The sequence below is a fragment of the Rattus norvegicus genome, chromosome X (assembly GCF_021556685.1).
Source record: "Rattus norvegicus strain SHRSP/BbbUtx chromosome X, alternate assembly SHRSP_T2T, whole genome shotgun sequence".
Lineage (NCBI taxonomy): Eukaryota > Metazoa > Chordata > Mammalia > Rodentia > Muridae > Rattus > Rattus norvegicus.
The window spans coordinates 34,078,184-34,100,000 of record NC_141554.1 but is presented as its reverse complement, the minus strand read 5'-3'; the positions used below and the strand labels follow the sequence as shown (position 1 = coordinate 34,100,000).

Below are 21,817 nucleotides of genomic sequence, written 5' to 3'. Positions count from 1 at the left end.
TTAAAGTTGTTTTTAATTGTGAAAGGTCAAAGACAGAGACCCCTTGGGTTCTATGATTTTAAGGAAGGATATGGTAATTTGTAAAGGGCATGAGTTTTTCAGAGATTTGTCTCCTCAATGACTCTAAAGTATAAGTTAGCGTTAACAACTTAGAAAACTATAAAATGAATGGCAGTCATTTAACTTCAGCGTAGCAATTATAGCACTTCTTGAGATGACATAGGAAAAAACGAAATATGGTTACTATAGCAGTAAATTAGTCTCCGACAAACTTACATTTTCTTACAAAAAATAATAAATGTTTATAATAGAGTAGCCAAATGATAATGAACTAATCCACAAAGACAAGAATCTATCCGAAAACGCCACAACAAAACAACAACAGCAACAAATACACAGTCACGAGCAAATGCTGCAGTGCAGGGATACAGGGACAAAACAAGACTAAACCACTTAGACATGCAAAGAGATGCCAATATTTAAGGAGAGAATTTTATAGTGTTATTAAAATGATGAGTGTTTTTCCGAATTTCCTTACTGGCTAAGAAAATGGGCTATTTTATTAAACAGAAGGGGAATTTATCTTGTGTAAGTTACAGACATTAAACCACAGAGTGGCTGAGGAGCCCAGTCAACAGGAGATTATTTTGTAAGAGCTCAACTTTTAGGTCAGAGCACACTATGGGGGACGAATGAGTAAACTTATGGGAAGGCACATGGCAGTTTTGTAATGCATTATTGGAAAATACACTGTTTCAAATTTGGGATTTAATGAGTTTGAAGGAAGAGGCCAGCACTGTATCATTGTACTTGCATTTATTTTGCTAAAATAAACCATCCCTTTACTTTCATAAAGATAAATGTATTGTCCTTCAATTAAAAGCTAGCATGTGTTAGGATCAAATGTTAACTGTTAAGATTGTATCTAGACTCCCTCGCTTCTATCCATTAGAAAAATTCCTTTCAAATAACCCTTCTTTGTTTGTTCAATGTGGAGGCTTGTCTGTCTTAATAAACAACCTTAATTGAAGCCATTGCTCATTGTACTCAAGATCCAACTGCACTAGTGGGTTGGGGTTTGTTTCATTGATCTCTGCATTACTGTTATGTGGGTCCATTGATTACATAAAGCACAAACATGGTGTATACATATTTCATAAATGAGTGAAAAATGGTTTTCTGAGGGATCTATTCAATAACTGCTATTCAAATATTTGCAGACTTTTAAGCTGAAGTAAAAACTTGGAGGGACCCGAGTAAGGCTGTAATTTTCAAAAGGTGCTTTTTAAAAAAATCCATTTAATGCATTATCAAGCCCATCACACACGAGCCAAGCATTGAACAAGGAGTAAGGTATTTTTTTTCTCATGGTATTTTGATTCATATCAGCCTCCCTTCCATATCAAAAGTGTTTCTTTGTCATATATCCATGGCATATTTGCAAAAGGATACAAAGACTATGCTATAAAATGAACATCAAGTGAATGAGACCCTTTAGAAGTTTCTAAGAGGAGGAGAAATAGACTCTGATAACTGCTATCTACCTGTACAACAGCTTTCCTTCCACTTTCTCAATTTTTATGAGAAACTGGTAAAGAATGGAAAAGATGACCGTGGTGCTATTGGATGGATATTTGGTGGTCTGCTGTGACTTAATGTTTTCTTCTCAAGTTGCTATCTTGATGATTAGGGAGTTTTGTGGTTGTCTTATTCAGATGATCTGGCTGAGAAAATGAGAAAAACACACGAGAAAGAGGGAGAGAGAGAGAGAGAGAGAGAGAGAGAGAGAGAGAGAGAGAGATCCCTGAATTCAGATCTCCAAAGGGCACTACCATGCAAATAGGGTGGCTTTATCAGTACCCCTGCTTTTTACCCGTAAAAACTTCATATCTGAGCATAGGAAGCATGTACGTGTGGGCAATTCAGAAGGGGCCCAAGAATGATGAGTAGGCAGAAGAGCACCACAGCTTCCCGAGATCATCCTACCAGAAGTGGCGAAATAAGAAAGACTTAAAGTTTCTTATTTTCCCATATGCTTTTCATTTTACATGGTACAGTACTTTCTGTGGGGCAAACTGTTTTTTGTTTTTTGTTTTTTGGGTTTTTTGTTTGTTTGTTTGTTTTTTGATATCTAAAGTCTCATTCTGCTTGTTGGATTCTAATGGCTACATCAAAATATCTATGAAAGAAATCAGAGGGCAAATGTGTAGTTTGCCTCATAGTTTCAGAGGCGGTAACTCACATGTGGACAGCCATGTCGATTTGAGTTTGGGGCAGCCAGTGACAGAAGTGCATAGTGTCGTGGGCTCTATGTACTTGCCTGAGCAGGTAGAGGGTAGGGTACTAATGTTCCATGCAAGGGAATGCCTATAGTGATACATTGTTTCCTGTTGAGATTTCAAGTTGAAGAAGTGTCTAGGGCAGAGGTTACCAACCCGTGGGGTGCTGCCCCTTGCTGGTTGAATAATCTTTGCACCGGGATAGCATGTCAGCTACCCTGTGTATCAGATATTGACATCATGATTCTTAAAAGTAGCAAAACAACAGTTATGAGGTAGAAACAAAAATAATTTTAAGGTTGGAGAGGGGTCACCACAGCATGAGGAAGTGTATTAGAGGGTGTCAGCCTTAGGAAGGTTGAGGATAACTGTTCTAGGGTTTCAGTAAAGTGTAATTTTTGGGTGTATCTGTGAAGGACTTTTCCAAAGCAGATTAGGAGAGGAGAGGCTAGCTGGAATGTGAGTGGACTGATCCAATGGGCTAGAGTCCTGGAATGAAGAAAATGAAGAAAGAAGGCAGTCAACTAACGTCCCAGTCATGCCTCTGTCCTGCTTCCTGATTCCCAGGCCACTATCACCACCACAGAGTTCTCATTATATCATCTCAATGCATAGTCAAAAGTAAACCTCCTTTTCTTTAAGCTACCTCTTCTTCACTATTTAGTTACAGTGTTAAGAGGAGTAACTGAAAGATGACCTACATCCTACAGGGTCCACCATGGGCTAATAGTGCCATGGAAAAGAGAGTGTACCTGAGCAGAGTAGAGGTGGGCATCTGAATCTATACCAGAATATATATGATGTTTTGAAAAGGAAATGGAGGCTGTGGTTTAGTAGACACATATCCAACTCCTTATTCTTTGAGTCATCAAGTTGAATTTGCCTTTTTTTAAGAAAGAAGAGGAGATGGAGGTGAATGATGTATGTTTCAACACCAAACTGGTCATTGCCGAGTGACAGTGTTTATGGGTTCTGCCCAAGATAATGTTAATGGACAGGAAAGGATGATTTAACAGCACACAACACAATTGAAGGCAATGACAGAAGAAAAATAAACTAGTCTCAGTGAATTGAAATTGCTCAATAAATACTTAGAAGAGTAACTGGCTCTGTGGAAACGAGAGACAAATAAATTTGGGATTTTTTCTTTTTAGATTTCTGACTAAGGATGCTTTTCTACTGGCAAAATCATGGTACAGTTGGAATGTGTGGCATGGTGTGGTAATAGGTTAGCAAATGAGGCTTTTCAAATCCTTGATGAAGAGTACTACCTTAATCACCACACTCTCCAGTCTTTATCAAAACACTGTTTTCACTTAAGGTGAGGAAGCTGGAAACAAGGATGGGGATTTGATATCTTCTTGATTGGTAAACAGTGTGTGTTCTGATGTATTATACAATGGTTATCTAGAGCAAGCATGAGGATAAAATATTTGTGGTCGAAGTGAAGAGAACCAAGACTGATTTGTTCCAATATATGTCTCACACGTCTATCAATTAGAAATACTGAGTGGATAGGAAACGCAGACAATTCCTTCTCCTGTCCTTTTTCATGTGAGTATGAGTATGTATGTAGTATGTATATGTGTTTGTGTGCATTTTCCTGTGAAGGCCCAAACTTAACATCCTAGGTCTCCCAGATGAACCCAGAACTCATGCCCCGCCCTCAGTGTGGTTAGTCTAGTTAACTATTTTGCTATTGGGATTCCCTATAACTTTCCAGGTATTGCAATTATAGGTGGGCCACCATGCTTACCTAACATTTCCATAGGTTATAGGGATCCAAACCCTGATCCTTGGTTTTGCTGTTCACACAGGAAGAGATTTAAAACTGCAGAACCATTTCCCCAGAAGTTTCTTCCTGCTTAAGGAAGCAATTTATTTTGATATATCCTGACACAAAAGATGAAAAGCCTCAATGGTCACAAGTTGGTTACATGAACAACACAGCTTCCCAAACAACTTTCTCAGAACTATGGAAACATAGAAGGCATGCATGGCTTCCAGTTCAGTGCACTGAAAACATCTCCTTAGATAGCATGTGGGAGTCTCATAGAAATCACAACTATATTATTGGAGAAAGTCTGAAATATTATGTAGGGCTTCTGTCTAAATTTGTCTTAACCAAACAAATCAAATACAATCAGGTTGTCCTATAAGAGTCTGACAAAAAGTATCTGAGGCTTCATGTGCTTCATGTTTATTCCGAACATGTCTGTTTATGTTGGCTAGGAGAAAGGATTCTTAGATAATATGTAAATGAATGAATTTGGCCATTTTTGCAGTGAAACTATATTTACAGACTCAGAAATTTGAATTTCATATGATTTTCATGTGTCATGAAATATTCTTCACTTTTCTCTATACCAACGTCTTAATTTTTTCTTTCTTTCTTTTTATTACCAAACAAGACCTTTAATATCTCCCAGGTTTTGTGAAATTATGTGGCAGCCTCAATTTGGATGTGAAGCTGTTGATTGCCACCTTGTCTTTGTAATTGATTCATTTATTCTTTTACATCTGAAGTTGGAGAGGGTTTAGATTGAGGTCATTTTTCCCTTGACAATGAATTAAGCAATCAGAAAAACAAGCAACTTTCTTGGGGAAAAAGACACCTTTTTAGTTGCCCCAGGTAAGATTGCTAGGAAGTGATCACGCTTTTAGATAGCTTTTCCTCCAACTTTGTCCTGCAGCTAGCAATCCAGTCACAGCAAACCAAAACACAGACATACTATTTCTTCTACCTTTCTGGAAGCACGGGAATCAATAGGACTAATCACACAGGTATGTACCCAGAGGGAAACAAAATGGGACTTCTGCCATTAAACATAAAGATAGCCCTCTAGGACACAAGCTGATATGAATCCCAGCGGGATGAAGCATGTCCCTGCTGACAGCCAAGCGCCTCCCAAGATATAGGCTATCTGAAATGGCCTCAACCTAGAGATTCTAAAAATTGTCTTTACATAGTTCAGCCTTTCTGGTCCACAGAAAGATCTGAACCATCACTCCCGAACCAAACCTTGTTCCTGATGCAGGGTGAATGTGACACAAGTTTCAGTGCCCTCTCCATGGAAGAATGTTCTTTAGATGCCTACTGAGTACAAGTATTATTTCTCCATCTAGATGGACAGATGTCATTATATTGGGCCCAGACTAATAAAGAATGACTTAATGCTTTGCGGCTATTGCGAAACTATTGTAAAAAATTTGGTAATTTATAATAATAGAAGTTTATTGCTCACAGGTCTGTGGCACCAAGAGCCTACTAGGAAGACATCAGCAGATTCACAATCTGGTGAAGGCTCCAGTGTCCTAGGCAGCATTTTTTGGCATTATACTATGGCAGAAGTAACATAGTCAACCTTTTATAATGACATATTGGATGGAAAGTTCCCAAAAAAGAATCCCTATCTGGACATTCTGCAAGGTTGATTAGCTTATAGGAACTTTAATGACTGTGGAAGAGGCTAGGATTGTGCAGGTATGTAGCCAAATAACAATTTAACTTCAACTATCTTTAACCTTCTAAACAGCTATTTCTTATCTACCTCTGTGTCAGACTTAGCATTTTGTGATGAACAGATTAAAAACCCTTTGTAGATCACTAGCTTCTATCACCCAAAAGCTGCCCCTGTCAACAGACAAGATCTGAGGCCATCACTAGAGGTTTCCTGTTTTGCCATATCCTGCCTCGCTGATCTTTCCATCAATGGACTTGTCTTGATTTATGACTTTCTTTGTTTTGTTATTACAAAACCATCCTGAAACTGCTTCCATGTTGAAACGTGGAATTTGAGGTGATGGAAATCTGTGTTATTGCAACATGACCACTCATATTTGTCTCTAGAATAAACTACCTGTTATCTATCCCTTTTGAGATGAGAGTTATGGTTTTGCATTTATACATGTAATGGTATTAATCTTATTCCTGAAGGCTCTTCTCTCATGATATAATTACTTTCCCCAAAGCCTTACCTCCTAAAGCGATCACCATACATATTAGACTGTAAAATATGAACTTGGATCGGAAGAGAACACAAACATCCAGATGATAGCAAATACCAACCATTTGGAGACTGACAGAATGTTCTTAGTACACGGAGTTTTTTTCCTTTGCTGATGGTAAGACTGGGATAGCTGCTCACTCTAAAAATGAGCACCCCTCTTTTTCTATTCCTCTGTTTTCTTACCCATCTTCTAATTCTTCCAAGGTCACATAACCATCTGTGGTGTCTTTGTGAAATAAAAACCAAGTTTGAGAAGGAAGATTTCTTCTAAATATGTCCAAAATATTTAACGCTCTTTCCAAAATGCATAGGTGCTTTCTGTTCTGCATGAGAATACATGGTAGGAGAGTTCTTCCCCAGTTTAAAGTGTCAGTTTATAATAGACAAATGTCATACCATCACACCTCTTGTTCCTTTGACACCACTTTATGAATGGATTTGTCTGTATAACAGGTCTTGCTTTACCTGCATAAATTCTACAGATTTATTTTGCCCATCAGTTCCAGAGAAAGTACAATTCAGTGGGCTTTAAAGCAAACATTTGACCACCATTTGAAAAGTCGTATAAAATGTGCTCTCTGATGCCCAACTAAAAATATCACTTAACAATTTGTGTCTGCCATAAAATTAAACTAATAAACAAATCATATCTTGGTGTTGACCTAATTATACTTTTGTTTCAGTTGATGATGTCAAAGTGAATCATTCAGGCAAGTATGAAAAATATCAGTGAATTTTATGTTTGTGTATCCATGGAATTAAGTATATAAAATTACTCATCACTTTATGCTATATTTAGTTCTCGTATTTTAGTCTCCCTGATTACAGAAAAAAATCAATGTGTTAGTAATTCGAGATAGAAATGAAATGCAACATTTGGCTATAGTAATGGAGACGTAAGGATCATTAAAAGTTTCTTTGTTTCTTTTATTAGCAGTTAGTATCACTGACATTTCTATAACATGAATGTGTAGGCTCATGATTCTGCACTGCCTCTGCCCACAGGAAACTCTTGCTCTGTTAGATAAGGCCTGAGAAGCACGCATCAACCTCTGTGAAAAGAGCAGAATGAGGTACAAGGGAATGCGTATGTCACCTACCTGACCAGGTCGATGACCCTCTCTCTTGGCGCAGCGCTGACTGGTTCATCATTAATCATTACAATTTGATCTCCCGGGATCAGCTTGCCTTCTGAGGGGCCACCTGGAGACATATGACAGCAAAACACATCCGTGAGAATTCCTTTGGCCACCCACTTAAAAAAATCTTCCTCCCGTTATGAGAAAATTATGCTTTCAGCAAAAACAGATCCCTCTAATGCCAGATTGCACTCTGACTTGTCAGAAAATCTTGGACTAAGACTTAACCAGAAAGACTCATACTATGCTCTCAGTGCTTCCCATATATTTTCTCCTTCATTTTATGAGTGTGGGAGTTTTGTTTGCTTGTATGGTTGCACACCACATGTGTGCAGTACCTGCAGGGGACAGAAGAGGGAATTAGATCCCCCTAGAACTGGAGTTATAGACAGATGTGAAATGGCATCTGGCTAATGGGGATCAAACTCAGGACTTCTGCAATAACAGCTAGAACTTTTTAAATTCTAAGCCATCTCTCTAGCCACCCTTTGTGTGATATTTGAAGCAGGAATAGAAGTGAGTCAAGATATTATGTCTTTACCTGTAATCTTCTGCAACAACCTAGCCATGGCTAGATTTGAAAAAATTGTGCCTGCATTTGTTCAAGTATGGAGACAGTACACTCAACCATAGAGTGGTAGAAAAGACATCTTATAAAATTTGGCTGTGTGTAAAGTACTGTTGGGACAGGTTAAAAGAAGTGGAGGCAAATTCTGTAGTTTTGATGCTAACTGGAATTGAAAATAGTTTCGTCACAAATATTTATATGATTGCTTAAGAGCTTAAATGAAGGAGCCATTGGGCTTGAGAGATGGCTCAGTGATTCAGAACAGTGGCTGCTCCTCAGGGGACCCTGGTTTAAACTCACAGCAACCATAAGGAGGCCAGCTGTCTGTAACTCCAGTCTTGGGGTATCCAATGCTTCCTTATGACCCCTTCCAAGAGCCCCAGACGCTCAAGTAGTACACAGATAGACATGGAGGAAAATGCATATACATATCAAGTAAAAAAAATAAAATAAAGTTAATGAAGGAAGGAGACCTAGCTGTGACTTAAGTTTTTAACAATGAATTTGTCCCTATGTCAGTAGCAAAGGGGTGTAGTTAGTCAAATTTGTAACTTCAAGTGTGCTTGGATGTTTGTGTCTATGCTCACAAGCCCTGATATAGCATTGTTAGTGGCATTGTCTGCTGTTGACATTTGGTCAAATTGTTTCTGATCAATATGACAGGCAGGCCCAGATGTGATGGCCTGACAGTTCTGGATGTCATAGGGTGTTTCATTTTTCAGCTGGATTCCTCAGGGAAAAAAAAGAAACTAATGTTTTTCTTGGGCAGTTATGATGCCCGTGGCTATGAGCATAATCTTTCACTTGGTAACCTCACTGAATATTACAATGATTCCTCGCCAAATGAGAGAACTGAGCTCAGCAGCAAAACAATAGGCATGAAGGTACAATTATATCAGGATGCAACACAAGTTCAGAGGGGCTGACTTCTCTTTTGAACGCGTGCTTGCAAAACAAGACTTAAAGCCACATCTGTGTGAAATACACAACTGTTTTTAAAATTTAAAACCCTAAGCAATTACTCAGATTATTCAATGATTTGAATTATTCTCCCATGTACAGCTGAGTGCAGTGTTACCTTCCCAATACTGACATGGTGCTATGTGATACTAGAGAATGTTCACCCTATTTCCAGAGAGCTAGCACTGGGCAATAGGTGGAGTTAGAATACTATCTTCCTAATAAGTGCACCACATCTTTCTTTAGCAATTGGAATGAATATTTCATGACCTAACAAGAAATTCAAACTGCTTTGGTTATTCTCCAGACACTCTGACACTTGGCATATGGGCTACTCGAACTGTATCAATTTGTATTTCTGGGGAGTGAGAAAATAAGGAACTTTAAAAAGCACTTATATCAGTGATAGAAAACATCTATTTTGTAACTCTGGGCAGTGAGAATTTGTGTTTGCACACAAGGAGTTCAGAAAGTGCACTTGAGAAACCTATTCCAACCATCTGATTACCTGCAAACAGCCACACCTATTCGGTCAAGCAAATGGCTACTAATCAAATGCTGGTTAAACATAGAAACATTTCCTGAATGGTGTCTGAAGGGTGGATTTGGACTGTTTTGCTGAGAACACCATTTTCAAAGAATAGGACATACTCTTAAGTTTCATCTGTCAGTTTTATCTGTTTGTTTGATGAGACCAGGTCTTGTTCCATAGCTTAAACTGTCTGGAACTCACTAGGTAGCTCAGGCTGGGCTTGAATTTATGGTTATCCTCCTGAATTAACCCCCTGAGTTCTGGTAGAACTGTCATGAATTACTACATTCAGTTGACTTATGCCTTTAGATAAAATGGGAATACTCTTGGTTAACCAAGCAACTCAAATCAAGAACTCTGGGAGAGACAGACAAATCCTCCCAAAATATGAAATAATAGTCTCCTTCAGAGAGTTGTTTCACCACCTTTGCTCTGATGACTGGGTTGTGCCCTGTGAAAAAAATCTGGTCATGTTGCTGAAATCACCTGGGACTTGTATAGACTCACTTTTATGATAGACAGTTTATCTGACCAACAATTTCATTCACAAAATAACCAGGAGAAGGACTCTGCTCTTTTCACTCCTCTTCTACTCTCCTCAAAAATAATGGACAGTAGGTGCTCTCATGGCTCTACGCAAAGAAGAGCTCAGGACATGGAAAGGAAGAGGGTGGAGAGTATCCACTGCCTGCTTCCCTGTGTACAGAATTCTGTCTGTGCTATATGTCTTCCTCATCTATGGGCAAGCTGCTTCCCAGAAGTAGGACTTCCACAATTCTCCCCCCTCCTCTCTCTCCCACCCCCTTCTGTGTGTGTGTACATGTGTGTGCACATGTGTGTGCATGAATGTACACACATGTGTACATGAATTTATATTATAAAACCCATTTTAAAAGGTTGTGCAGTGCTGTTTGCCTTTTTTAAAAATGGATTGTTTTTTACATTTCAAATGTCATCCTCTTCTGGTTTCTTGCCCATAACTCCCCTATCCCACCTCCTTTCCCCCTGCTTCTATGAGGGTGTTACCCCAACCACCCACCCATACAACCCTTCCCACCTCCCTGCCCTGACATCCCCCTACACTGGGGGGTCCAGCCTTGGTAGGACCAAGGGCTTCTCCTCCCATTGGTGCCCAACAAGGCCATCCTTTGCTACATATGCAGCCAGAGTCATGGGTCTGTCCATGTGTACTTTTTGGATGGTGGTTTAGTCCCTGGGAGCTCTGGTTGGTTGGTATTGTTGTTCTTATGGGGTTGCAAACATTCAATCCTTTCTCTAACTCCTCCACTGGGGACCCCGTTCTCAGTTCAATGGTTGGCAGCAAGCATTCTCCTCTGTGTTTGCCATGCTCTGGCAGAAACTCTCAGGAGACAGCTATATCAGGCTCCTGTCAGCATGCACTTCTTTGCATCAGCAATATTGTCTGGGTTTGGTAGCTGTATGTATATGGGCTGGATCCCCAGGTGGGGCAGGCTCTGAATGGCCTTTCCTTCAGTCTCTGCTCCACACTTTGTCTCCGTATTTTCTTATTAATATTTTTGTTCCTCCTTCTATGAAGGACTGAAGCAAAAGCACCCATATTTGAATTCTCAGTAGTTTCAAACTTAGCATTCACAGAGTCCAAAAATATGATTCACATCTAATCAAGCATAAAGCTCTGAGGACAAAGTAAGGAGCTTTGTGGTGGTACAGCTTGGAATGAAACACTCTTCTCAACCCCAGTATAAAATGCTCAGGTGTATCTTTGGTGCTTGACTCAACCAGGTTATGTCAGAAGAATTGAAAATTAAAAATTTAATCAGCCTAAAAATCTATATACTTCACTAGTCAACTTCTGTTTCCCATCATTGCCTGACTAAAAGGCCAGACACTTGAGAATAATTACTTTCAGTAATAATAATCCAAAAGATGTGGAAGGATCTCTATGCACCTCCCAATAGTTTACTAAATTGGATGCTATGAGAATCCTCATAACATGGATAACAGAGAAAAGTACAAGCAACCAAAAGGCAGAGGCTGGACATGGGCATTACAAGGCCTAGTAAGTGTCACAGATAGTACTCATATTGTAGTAGTATTGTAGAAGAATCTGTGCTCTTTCTTAAATGACACTTCTACATCTTGTATGAATGTGTACAGTACATGTATGTGTAGGGTTTTGTGCATATGTATGTTTGTATATATGTGGAAGCCTGAGATTGATGCCTAGTGCTTTTCTTTTTTTAAAATCATTTCCACTTGCCTCTGAGACATGGTCACTCACTGAACCTGTATATGTATTAGCTCGCAATGAGTCCTAGGGATCTACAGTCTGGTACTACCCCATGACTAGAGTTACAGATGTATGCCACCATGATTAGCTTTACATGCAAACTTTGAAATGGCTACGAGGGATATGAGCTCAACTCCTCTTGTCTCTATGGCATACACTTTACTCATTGAGCCATTTCCCTATCCCCCCAGAATCTATCTTATTATGAGTAGGATCTTACTATTGAGTTTTTTACTGATTTGCAAAATCTTCAGAGTAATGACAGAGGAGATTAGTATCCTTTGTTTATTAAAATAAAGACATAAACAAACATAATAAATAAATAACAAAAATCAATTGTTTCTGGAAAAGTAGAGTAAGCCTATTTTGTTGATATAGAGACAGTTGTATATCCCCATATGGGTAATTGAGATACAGTGTACTGTCATATTATAGCCTTTAAGAGATGTGATGTCACCTCACCTGAGACCTGGCAGCCTCTCACATCCCAAGTCTCTAGGACTTTATAGAGTAACCCCCCAGCCCTCACTCCTGGCAGCTGTATATTTTCATTTATTCTCTTGGCCCTCTGGAATTTTCTCCTGTTTCTTCCATACATAAAACTGCCCCCCCCATTTCCTCTCTCTTTCCCCTCTCCCACTCAGGTCCCTCCCTCCCTCTGCCTTCCATGATTATTTTGTTCCCACTTCAAAGTGGAATTGAAGCACCCTCACTTGGGTCTTCCTTCTTGTTTCACTTCTTAGGAGTCTGTGAGTTGTATCATGGGTATCTGTACTTTTTGGCTAATATCCACTTATTAGTACACATCATGCCTGTCCTTTTTGGTGTGTGTTACCTCACTCCAGATATTTTTTAGTTCCATTGATTTGCCTGCAAACTTCATGGTCTTAGCTGAATGCCTAACAGTGGGGCGATGGAACCCGAAGAGACCACATCCAGCAGCTACACAGGGTCCCTAGCGGAGGAATGAGGACACCAACCCACCTTCAAAATTTTTGACCCAAAATTGTTCTTGTCTAAAAGAAATGCAGGGATAGAAATGGAGCAGAGCCTGAAGGAATGGCTAATCAGTGAGAAGCCCACCTTGGGATCCATCCCGTTGATGGGTACCAAACCCTGACACAATTACTGATGCTTTATTGTGCTTGCAGACAAGAGCCTAGCATGGTTGTCTTCTGAGAGGCTCTATCACTAGCTGATTGAGGTAAAGGCAGATACTTACACCTAGGCATGGGACTGAGATTGGGGACCCTTATGAAAGAGTTAGGGGAAGGATTAAAGGAGCTGAAGGGGATGGCAACCCCAAAGGATGACCAACAATATCAACTATCATGGACCCCTGGGAGCTCCCAAAACTAAGCCACCAACCAAAGAGCATATTCGGGTTAGTTGGGGCCCCCTGGCACCTATGTAGCAGAGGACTGCTCCATCTTGCCTCAGTGGAAAGGATGTGCCCAATACTGTAGAGACTTAATGCCCCGTAGAAAGGGAATGCTGAGGAGGTACTCTCTTAGAAGAAAACGGGAAGGGGGATGGGATGAAGAACTCTGGGAGGGGGACTGGGAGAAGAGGCAAAAATATAAAGCCTGTAATGATAAGGGAGGGAGGGAGGAAGACAGAGAGAGGGGGGAGGGGGAGAGGGAGAAGGAAAAGGGAGAGGGAGAGAGAGGGAAGGGAAAGGGAAAGGGAGAGGGAGAGGGAGAGGGAGAGGGAGAGGGAGAGGGAGAGGGAGAGGGAGAGGGAGAGGGAGAGGGAGAGGGAGAGGGAGAGGGGAGAGGGAGAGGGAGAGGGAGAGGGAGAGGGAGAGGGAGAGGGAGAGGGAGAGGGAGAGGTGGTGTGTACCAGTTCACATCTGTTGTGTAATAGATGATTCCAGCAATTGTTTCTTTTCCCATTTGTGGGTTGTTAGCATGATTCAGGCCTGGCTTATCTGGACAGATCTGATTCAAATTACAGATTGGGTTAAACTGAGGTTCAGGCTTCAGGCTAACTGAATGTTTCCCCAGGAGTTTATTGTGGGGTTGAGGCTGTAGGAATAACAGAATCCCTGGGAAAACATACCTTCTTTCAGCCACAAGAGAGTTCAACAGTACACATGCATTCCAACCTTCTGCTTGGATTGTATTTACCAATGTGTCATTGGCTAAAGTCATTTACTTGATCCATGCCAACAACAATGAGGCATAGAAATTGCCTGCCTTTAGTGAGATGGAAAGGATGTGTATACTTGTAATTCAACTGTCCTGGGACTAAATACCACACTGGTTTCTATGAGGTACTTACATCCATTAGAGTGCCTGCTTATCATTGTTTGCATTTCTCCATTCAGAGGTGATACAATGGGAACAGTAATACTATCAGTGTTTTTCCTGACCCAAGGGATATGATGGATTTGGCAGTTTAAAGTCTTCTTGGAAATCAGGCATGGGCATGTAGGCAGTAAGATTGCCATGAGCTTTATGCTAGGTGGGGTTACAGGTATAGCACCAGGCATACAGTGTAACAGAGCAAAGCTCTGTCTCCAAAATACCCCAATATATACATACAAACATACATGTTCTTAAATATGTAAAATAAAGCTCACTTCACTGGCACGTTTCTGTCTTTTTTGTCAATCTATTGATAAAGTGTTACTTCACTTCACAGCTTGACCTCACAGAACTGAATTGAAGTCACTCTCACTGGGTGTGACAAGTAGTCTTATGAAACAACAAAGAGTGTCTTTGGATCCTTACCTGGTGTTACCGATCGAACGACCACTGGCTTTTCACTCCCTGCCACGAACCCAAAGCCCAGCACAGGGTCCCTCCTCATCTCCACCTTCCGTGGAGCTGGGGGAATGATTTGGCAGCTGTCAAACCGAGGGTCATCAAATGGGATTGCCTGTGTCATGTGACTGTGGAGAAAAATACAGACAAGAGAAAAGAGGTATCAATGTGGCAGTTAGGCATCGGCCTTGAAATGAAACCCATTGTCACCGAGAGAGAGAGAGTAAATAGAGACTCATGGTCCTCTTTTATGATCTATATATTGCTCCTTGAGAACTCTGTAATACCCACATTAGGGCTTTGCACTGACTGTTCATACAATGTGGAATGCTTGTCCTACAGATATTTGCAGGCTGCACTGTTGCCTCTGTCAAACTTCTCTTAACATATAGCCATCTTATAAAAGACTACCTTGGAATAGTATTTTAATGTTTTTTAAACCTATTTACCCTTTTTTATTTTCTTTCTCTACCAAGGTACTACTTACCTACAAATGTACTACAGAAGCCATTTATTTTTATGATGATTTTTTTATTTTTACTGTTTTGCTTTCGACAAAAATGTACATACAGCCTTTAAAGGATAAAGTACCTAGTTGTTATGTGCATAGAGCTGGGAGTAGAACCCGGGACCTCATGTATGCTATGTACCTGTTCTGCCATTCAGCTACAGACCTAGTGTTACAAACTTAATTATGTTCAATGATATATTTTCTGTACTTAGAACTGAGTGTGACTGACAGCATGTTTTCAAAAGTTAATTGAATTGATAACCAGGGAGAAAAAGTTACTTCTTTGTATAACACTATCAAGTCTTACCTGAAATGCTGACCCATGGTCTCATAAGGTAATGGACATTCCTTAGGAAGTATATATGGTACTCGAGCTTAGCAAAGTTAAAATAACTTTTAACTTATTTAATAATAAGTTAAAACATGGATGGTTTTAGTGCTGATGCACTATGCTGATACCAAATAACATTCTCCATTTCAAAAGGAACTAAGTATTTAGGTTTTGACATTTACTTTGAAAAAAATGATTTGAATGATTTAAATGAACTTTCTCATTAACTGAAGTCTTAGTAATAAATCAAGCTCGAGTATTATATGACATTTGGGAAGTATAATTCTCTTCAGTGGTGTAGCCCTTGATTATTTGCCCTTGTTCTAATAAATAACTTTCTGCCCACACTTGTGCATGAAAGTCTAAGTAAACTCAGTGAAAGAAGACATGAAAATAGAAGGGGGATCCGTTAAGAAAAATGGTTCTAATAAGAGAGGGAGAGGGATAAAAGGAGAGGGATAGGGGATAAAAAGGAGTAAGATTCGGGATATAAACGTATGAAACCATCAATAAAAGATAATACCTAAAACTTCAAAGTGCTTTTGACTTAAGAGTCACCCCACAGATTAAGGGAACAGAGCAGTCACTATCATGACATTTTTCAACAATGGAATTAATATTAAAATCATGAGGTGTCTGTGTAGGACTGACCTAGGCCCCCTGCACATGCATAACAGTTGTGTAGATTGGTGTTCTCATGGGACTCCCAACAGTGGGAGCAGGAGCTATATTTAGCTTTGTTACATTCCTTTGAGACCTTTGTTTCCTCTTAGGTTGCCTTGTCTAGCATTAATAAAAGAGGAGGTGCCTATTTTTATTGTAATTTGGTATGCCAAGTTTGGTTTGTACTTTGGGAGGCGTGCCCATTTTGGAAGCAAAATAGAAGAGGAGTGGATGGTGGCAGTGGGAGTAGGATAAGAGGGGAGAAAAGGAAGGAGGAACTGGGAGGACATAGGGGAGGGGAAACCACAGTCAGGATGAAATGAATGAATGAATGAATAAATAAATAGTTAAATAGATAAAATTATTTAACACAGAAAAAAATAATGCAGTATTGTCCCTCAAGTCCCCATAGCTAATAGGCTAGAAAATCTTGCCAATGACCAACTCCCACAATTCCTAGGAAAGTTTTCATTCATGACAATTGTCCAAGACAGTTTTCTTTTGAGGAAGAATAACTTAACTTTATTCTACATTTATTTAATTATTCTCTCTCTCTCTCTCTCTCTCTCTCTCTCTCTCTCTCTCTCTCTCTCTCTCTCCCTCCCTCCCTCCCTCTCTTATGTGTTTGTGAATGCTTGTGTGTGCACACGTGTGTGTGTGTGTGTGTGTGTGTGTGTATGTATGTGAGTGAGTGAACAAGAGCACACACCACAATGTACATGAGGAAGTCAGAAAGCAACTTGCAAGAATTAGTTTTCTTTTCCTACCATGTGGGTCCTAGGGATTGAACTCGTGTCATCAAACTTAGCAGCAGGCACATTTATCCACTGAGATTTCTCCCCAGCACTCATTTTAACTTAAAATATTTTTCTTCAATAAGCAAAAATTTAATTTTAAAATACCTTTCAAGTTACTATTCTATACACTGTCTGGACAATGTACTGTCCAAATGTAAGAAAGACAGGGACAGAGGAGGCATGATGTTCTTCAGTGTAATAAGAGTTAGGGAAGATCAGCAAAAATCCTCTGGGAGATATATATATATATATATATATATATATATATATGTATATATATATATTCCTAGGAATATAACATATAGGCTAGGATTACACAAGTTTAAAAATCTTCAAACAGAATGTAACTGTTTGAGACATGGAACACTAGGAGAAACAGAATAGATAAATGTGTTGTATGCTTTTTTTCCTAAGGCTCATCTGCTATGTGATTTAACTCTTGAAGACCTTACTGTGATGAAAGCTGTTTGACCCTCTTCACAAGCTCTTTTCAAAAGCCATGACAGGAAAAGAAATGAATGCAAGAAAGAGGCTAAGAAAATGTCCACTCTAGATAACAGGAAAAGAGGATAAAAATGATTTGGTTGGCATCTCTTATAATAGCTCATTGGCAATTAAATTAGAATATTTTAAACATCTGTGGCTTCATTAGATTCTTTCTAGGAGACAACAGAGTAACAGTATTTAAAGTTTCAATATATTATTCATTCAACAACTCTCATATTATAATTTAATAACAATATAATAATAATGAGTTATTAAACATCAATCTCACTCTAAGTATTGTTTATTCTAAATGCTTTCCATGTGTTAGTTTGCTTAATCCTTCAAGACAACTTCATAATATAATAATGTCTTCATTAGACAATTTATTAAACACCCACTGGCTTCTCCATTCTGGAAATATAAAAGGAAAGAAAGCAGAGAAAATTAAAATGTTCCTACAAGGTTATGGTTAGTAAGGAGAGAATTTACGCAGGGAGGCTGGGCAGACAACTACTGACCGAATGAGGGTGCTGCAAAATGTTCTACCAGCGACCAGGGTAACATTTGAAGGAGGTGCTCTCAAGACATGAGGATCATGAAGTGCAAGGGGAAGAAAACATGCCTAGTGACATGTAACTGGCAGTTAGAGTTAGGTAATGAAGGAATGGTGGTAGACATCCTACAAACACGGCACCGGCTCACGTGTGTATTTGGTGTTTTGCTCTGAGTAAACCAGGAAGCCAACGCAAAGTCTGAATGTCAGCATTCTAACATTTATGTCATCTAATGTTATAACGTTAACATGCTACCATCTCAAGTCTGAATAGGAGCATTCTAACATTTATGTTATCTAATGTTATAACGTTAACATGCTACCATCTCAAGTCTGAATAGTAGCATTCAGCTGCTGCGCTGACAGCAGAAAGGACAGTACATAAGAAAAGAGTACCCACGGCTATGGCGTCCCTTCTGGCAGATCATAATGGCTCCCACTGGGGTAAGATAACAGATGTGGTAGAAATTTGGGAGCTTTTTAATACTGTTGGAAGCCATTCTGATGAATCAAGGGAACTTTTCTCCTGCACAGACCTTCTCTCTGTAAAGAATGGACCTTGAGTCCATGTCCTGATGCAACTATTGCATGTCTCCTCACTATTTGCTCAGGACACAGGTACTTAGGTCTAGGACGGACATGAAAAACCAGCATGGTTATTTGTAGTCAGACTTTGAGGTCAGGCTGTTTGTAGTAAGGCTTTGGGTTCCAATGCCACTGAATACTAGCCATATGACCTGCTTCCTTACTTCATACAACATTTGGAAAATGATGACAGTAATTATAACAATCTCATAAAAGAGATGTGCAAAGCAGACAAGACATGTAAAGCACTTACAAAGTGTTTGGTACCTATTACATGTTCAGAAAATGATAGCTTTTAATTTTATCTCTAAACTTCCATGAGTAGAAAGGAATAATATTCAGACACAGCTCAAGTATTCCGTTATAAAATTTGAAAACCAACTATGCTGGTTATTTTTACATCAACTTGCTATAAGTTAGAGTCATTTTGGAAGAGAAAATGACAATTGAGAAAATGGGTCTCTGGGCCAGCCTGGGATGTATCCTCTGGTTTGATGATTGGTGAGGCAGGGTCCATTCCATTGTGGATACAGCCATTCCTTGGCTGATGGTGCTATGTGTTATAGAAAGCATCCTAAGCAAGCCAAAAAGAGTAAGCCCTGAAGCAGCACTCCTTCGAAGCCTCTCCATCAGTTCCTGACTCTAGATTTCTGCCCTACTCGTGTTCTTGCCCTAACCACCCTCAGTGATGGAGTGTGAACCAGAAGTATAAGAGGAAATAGAAATTTCCTCCTCAAGTTGATTTTGATCATCGTATTTTATCACAGCAATAGAGATCCTAGCTAAGAAACCCACCTACCATCTCAAACAATTGTAGCCCAACTCTCTGGGTAACATGCCTCATTAATTCAAGGCTTTCAATTAAAATGTTTAGATCAAATGCAATGGCAGAATAAATACAAAAAGGACTTGAGATACCCAAGGCACTACTACACCGGGGACACAGAAGAATACAAAAAGATAGAGGGAAACATAAAGAATGAAAAGATACCATGGAGTACAGGAATAAGGAATGTGCTGGAGGGATTAGAGATATTAGAAGTGTTCCTTTTTGGGAACAAGAATACCCTTGGCAGGGAATAGAGAGGTAAAGATTAAAACAGAGACTGAAGGAACACCCATTCAGAGCCTGCTCCACATGTGGCCCATACATATACAGCCATCCAATTAGACAAGATGGATGAAGCAAAGAAGGGCAGGCTGACAGGAACGGGATGTAGATCTCTCCTGAGAGACACAGCCAGAATACAGCAAATACAGAGGCGAATGCCAGCAGCAAACCACTGAACTGAGAATGGGACCCCCGTTGAAGGAATCAGAGAAAGAACTGGAAGAGCTTGAAGGAGCTCGAGACCCCTTATGAACAACAGTGCCAAACAACCAGAGCTTCCAGGGACTAAGCCACTACCTAAAGACTATACATGGACTGACCCTGGACTCTGACCTCATAGGTAGCAATGAATATTCTAGTAAGAGCACCAGTGGAAGGGGAAGCCCTGGGTCCTGCTGAGACTGAACCCCCAGTGAACGTGATTGTTGGGGGGAGGGCGGCAATGGGGGGAGGGTGGGGAGGGGAACACCCATAAAGAAGGGGAGGGGGAGGGATTAGGGGGATGTTGGCCAGGAAACCGGGAAAGGGAATAACACTCGAAATATAAATAAGAAATACTCAAGTTAATAAAAAAGAAAAAAGAAAAAAAATGGAAATAGTTGTGAGAGCTTTGGAAAGAAAAAAAAAAAGAAGTGTTCCTTTTTGCTCTGAGTCAGACCTGAGGCAGGCAGGAGCCTCCCTTTCTTATATACTGCTTTCCTGTGGCAGCAGTATCTCATGTGGGGCCATATACCTGCACTGTAGTTCCCTAACCAAATTGGTTACAAACCTAATCAAATGCACAGTTTCTGGCTGCTGCAGGTTTTAGCATTTAATGTTTATTAAATATTTTTATTCACTTTGTTTTGCTTATATATTGAGGGAAAGCCTCTGATAGCGTTACCATTTTCTTGTTCATCTGGTTACTATTTCATCTAATGATTTCAAAGTTAGCAGTTATTTTTCTTCAGTAGACAGATTTGCCTTAAGATATTCCCATACCATGAAATGCCAAGCTGATCTTTGTAGTAAGGCAAGAATTGGGGGAACCTGAACTTTCAAGATTTTTTTCCTTTTGGTGAGGATGGTTGTGAGTTTTTATAAGGATCTCAAAAGCCACATCTTTTCACCTTTTGAACATGCTTCAGTAAATTCTAATGCTGAAACTATAAGAATACAGTGATGCAGTACATAAACCTTCATCCCTCCTTCCCCAGGGTCCCCCAGCAAACACAAATAGATAAGTCAGGAATCTATGACTTGAAAATAGGGGCTAATAACTGAGGTGGAAAACGTATCCATCCGAAGTAACTGAACAGTCTTGCTATTTCTTGGGGAATTTCATTTCTAAAGGGACCGTGTGACTCCTGCTGCTTGATTCCCATGACAAAAGAAAAAGTTTCCTTGAATTTTTGGAGCCTTTGCTCCTCTCTAACGATAAAAGAATCATACAAAAATGGCATTTACTGGAAGAAAGCACACTAGAAGAAAACCTATAGTCTATTCTTGGACTTGATACACCCATTAGAGTCAGCAAGATACTTCTATTGAAAATGTGCTGAGATGGAAGATTCTAGAAGGAAGAACCAAATTTGGAAACATCACCTTTGGTGTGAATATTAAGGTATCTGAACAGGCATGTGATGACAGGATGGTCACCTGCGAGGTTAAGACTTGAACCAAAATGGATATAAATAGGCATCTGTGCCTGAGTTTAGCATGATAAGGTGACTTTAGTACCAAGAAAGTCCAGTTGTCATTTCAGGAGAACACCAGTCACCTGCATTTATATCCTGTTCCCATCTCTGTCCTAGGAGCACTGTCCTGTGTAGGAGAGATATTCCATCTTCCTTTCCACTGCTTTCCATTGCACTCAGTGCAATTTTTCTCTCCCTCAATTTTAATATACCTTTTGCCCAAAGAATGTTACATGGATGAACCCAGATTTGACAAGTATCGATTTTTTGGGTGTTTGGGTAGATGCCCTTGCTGTTCTTTCCCAAACATTAGAAGCCAAAACTGAGGTTCTGTACCTTCAACCCGGTCTCTAGAGTGTACACATGAAAGACAAAGCAGAGTCTAAGCCTCCATGAAAAGCCACAGGTAGCAGAGCTGCCTAGACTTTAGGTGACCTGAATGAGGGATTCTAAGTGAGCCTGTTATGAGGGTTGTTATACTACATTGGGGGTATGCATAAAACCTCATAGAATCTTGCAGCCTGTGCATTCAATAACATTTAAAAGGAGCCTCTCTCTCTCTAGGCCCATTCTTCT

The 21,817-nt window shown here is 39.8% G+C and overlaps 1 protein-coding gene across 8 annotated transcripts in view; it reads right to left on the bottom strand.

Moving 5' to 3' along the window:
• Frmpd4 (FERM and PDZ domain containing 4) overlaps positions 1 to 21,817 on the bottom strand; it is a 642,821-nt gene that overhangs the window by 118,361 nt on the left and 502,643 nt on the right. For all 8 annotated transcript variants that reach the window (NM_001434013.1, NM_001434010.1, NM_001434011.1 and 5 more), the window contains 2 exon segments: positions 7,390 to 7,492; positions 14,496 to 14,656. In NM_001434013.1, the coding sequence (NP_001420942.1) occupies positions 7,390 to 7,492; positions 14,496 to 14,656 (264 nt within the window).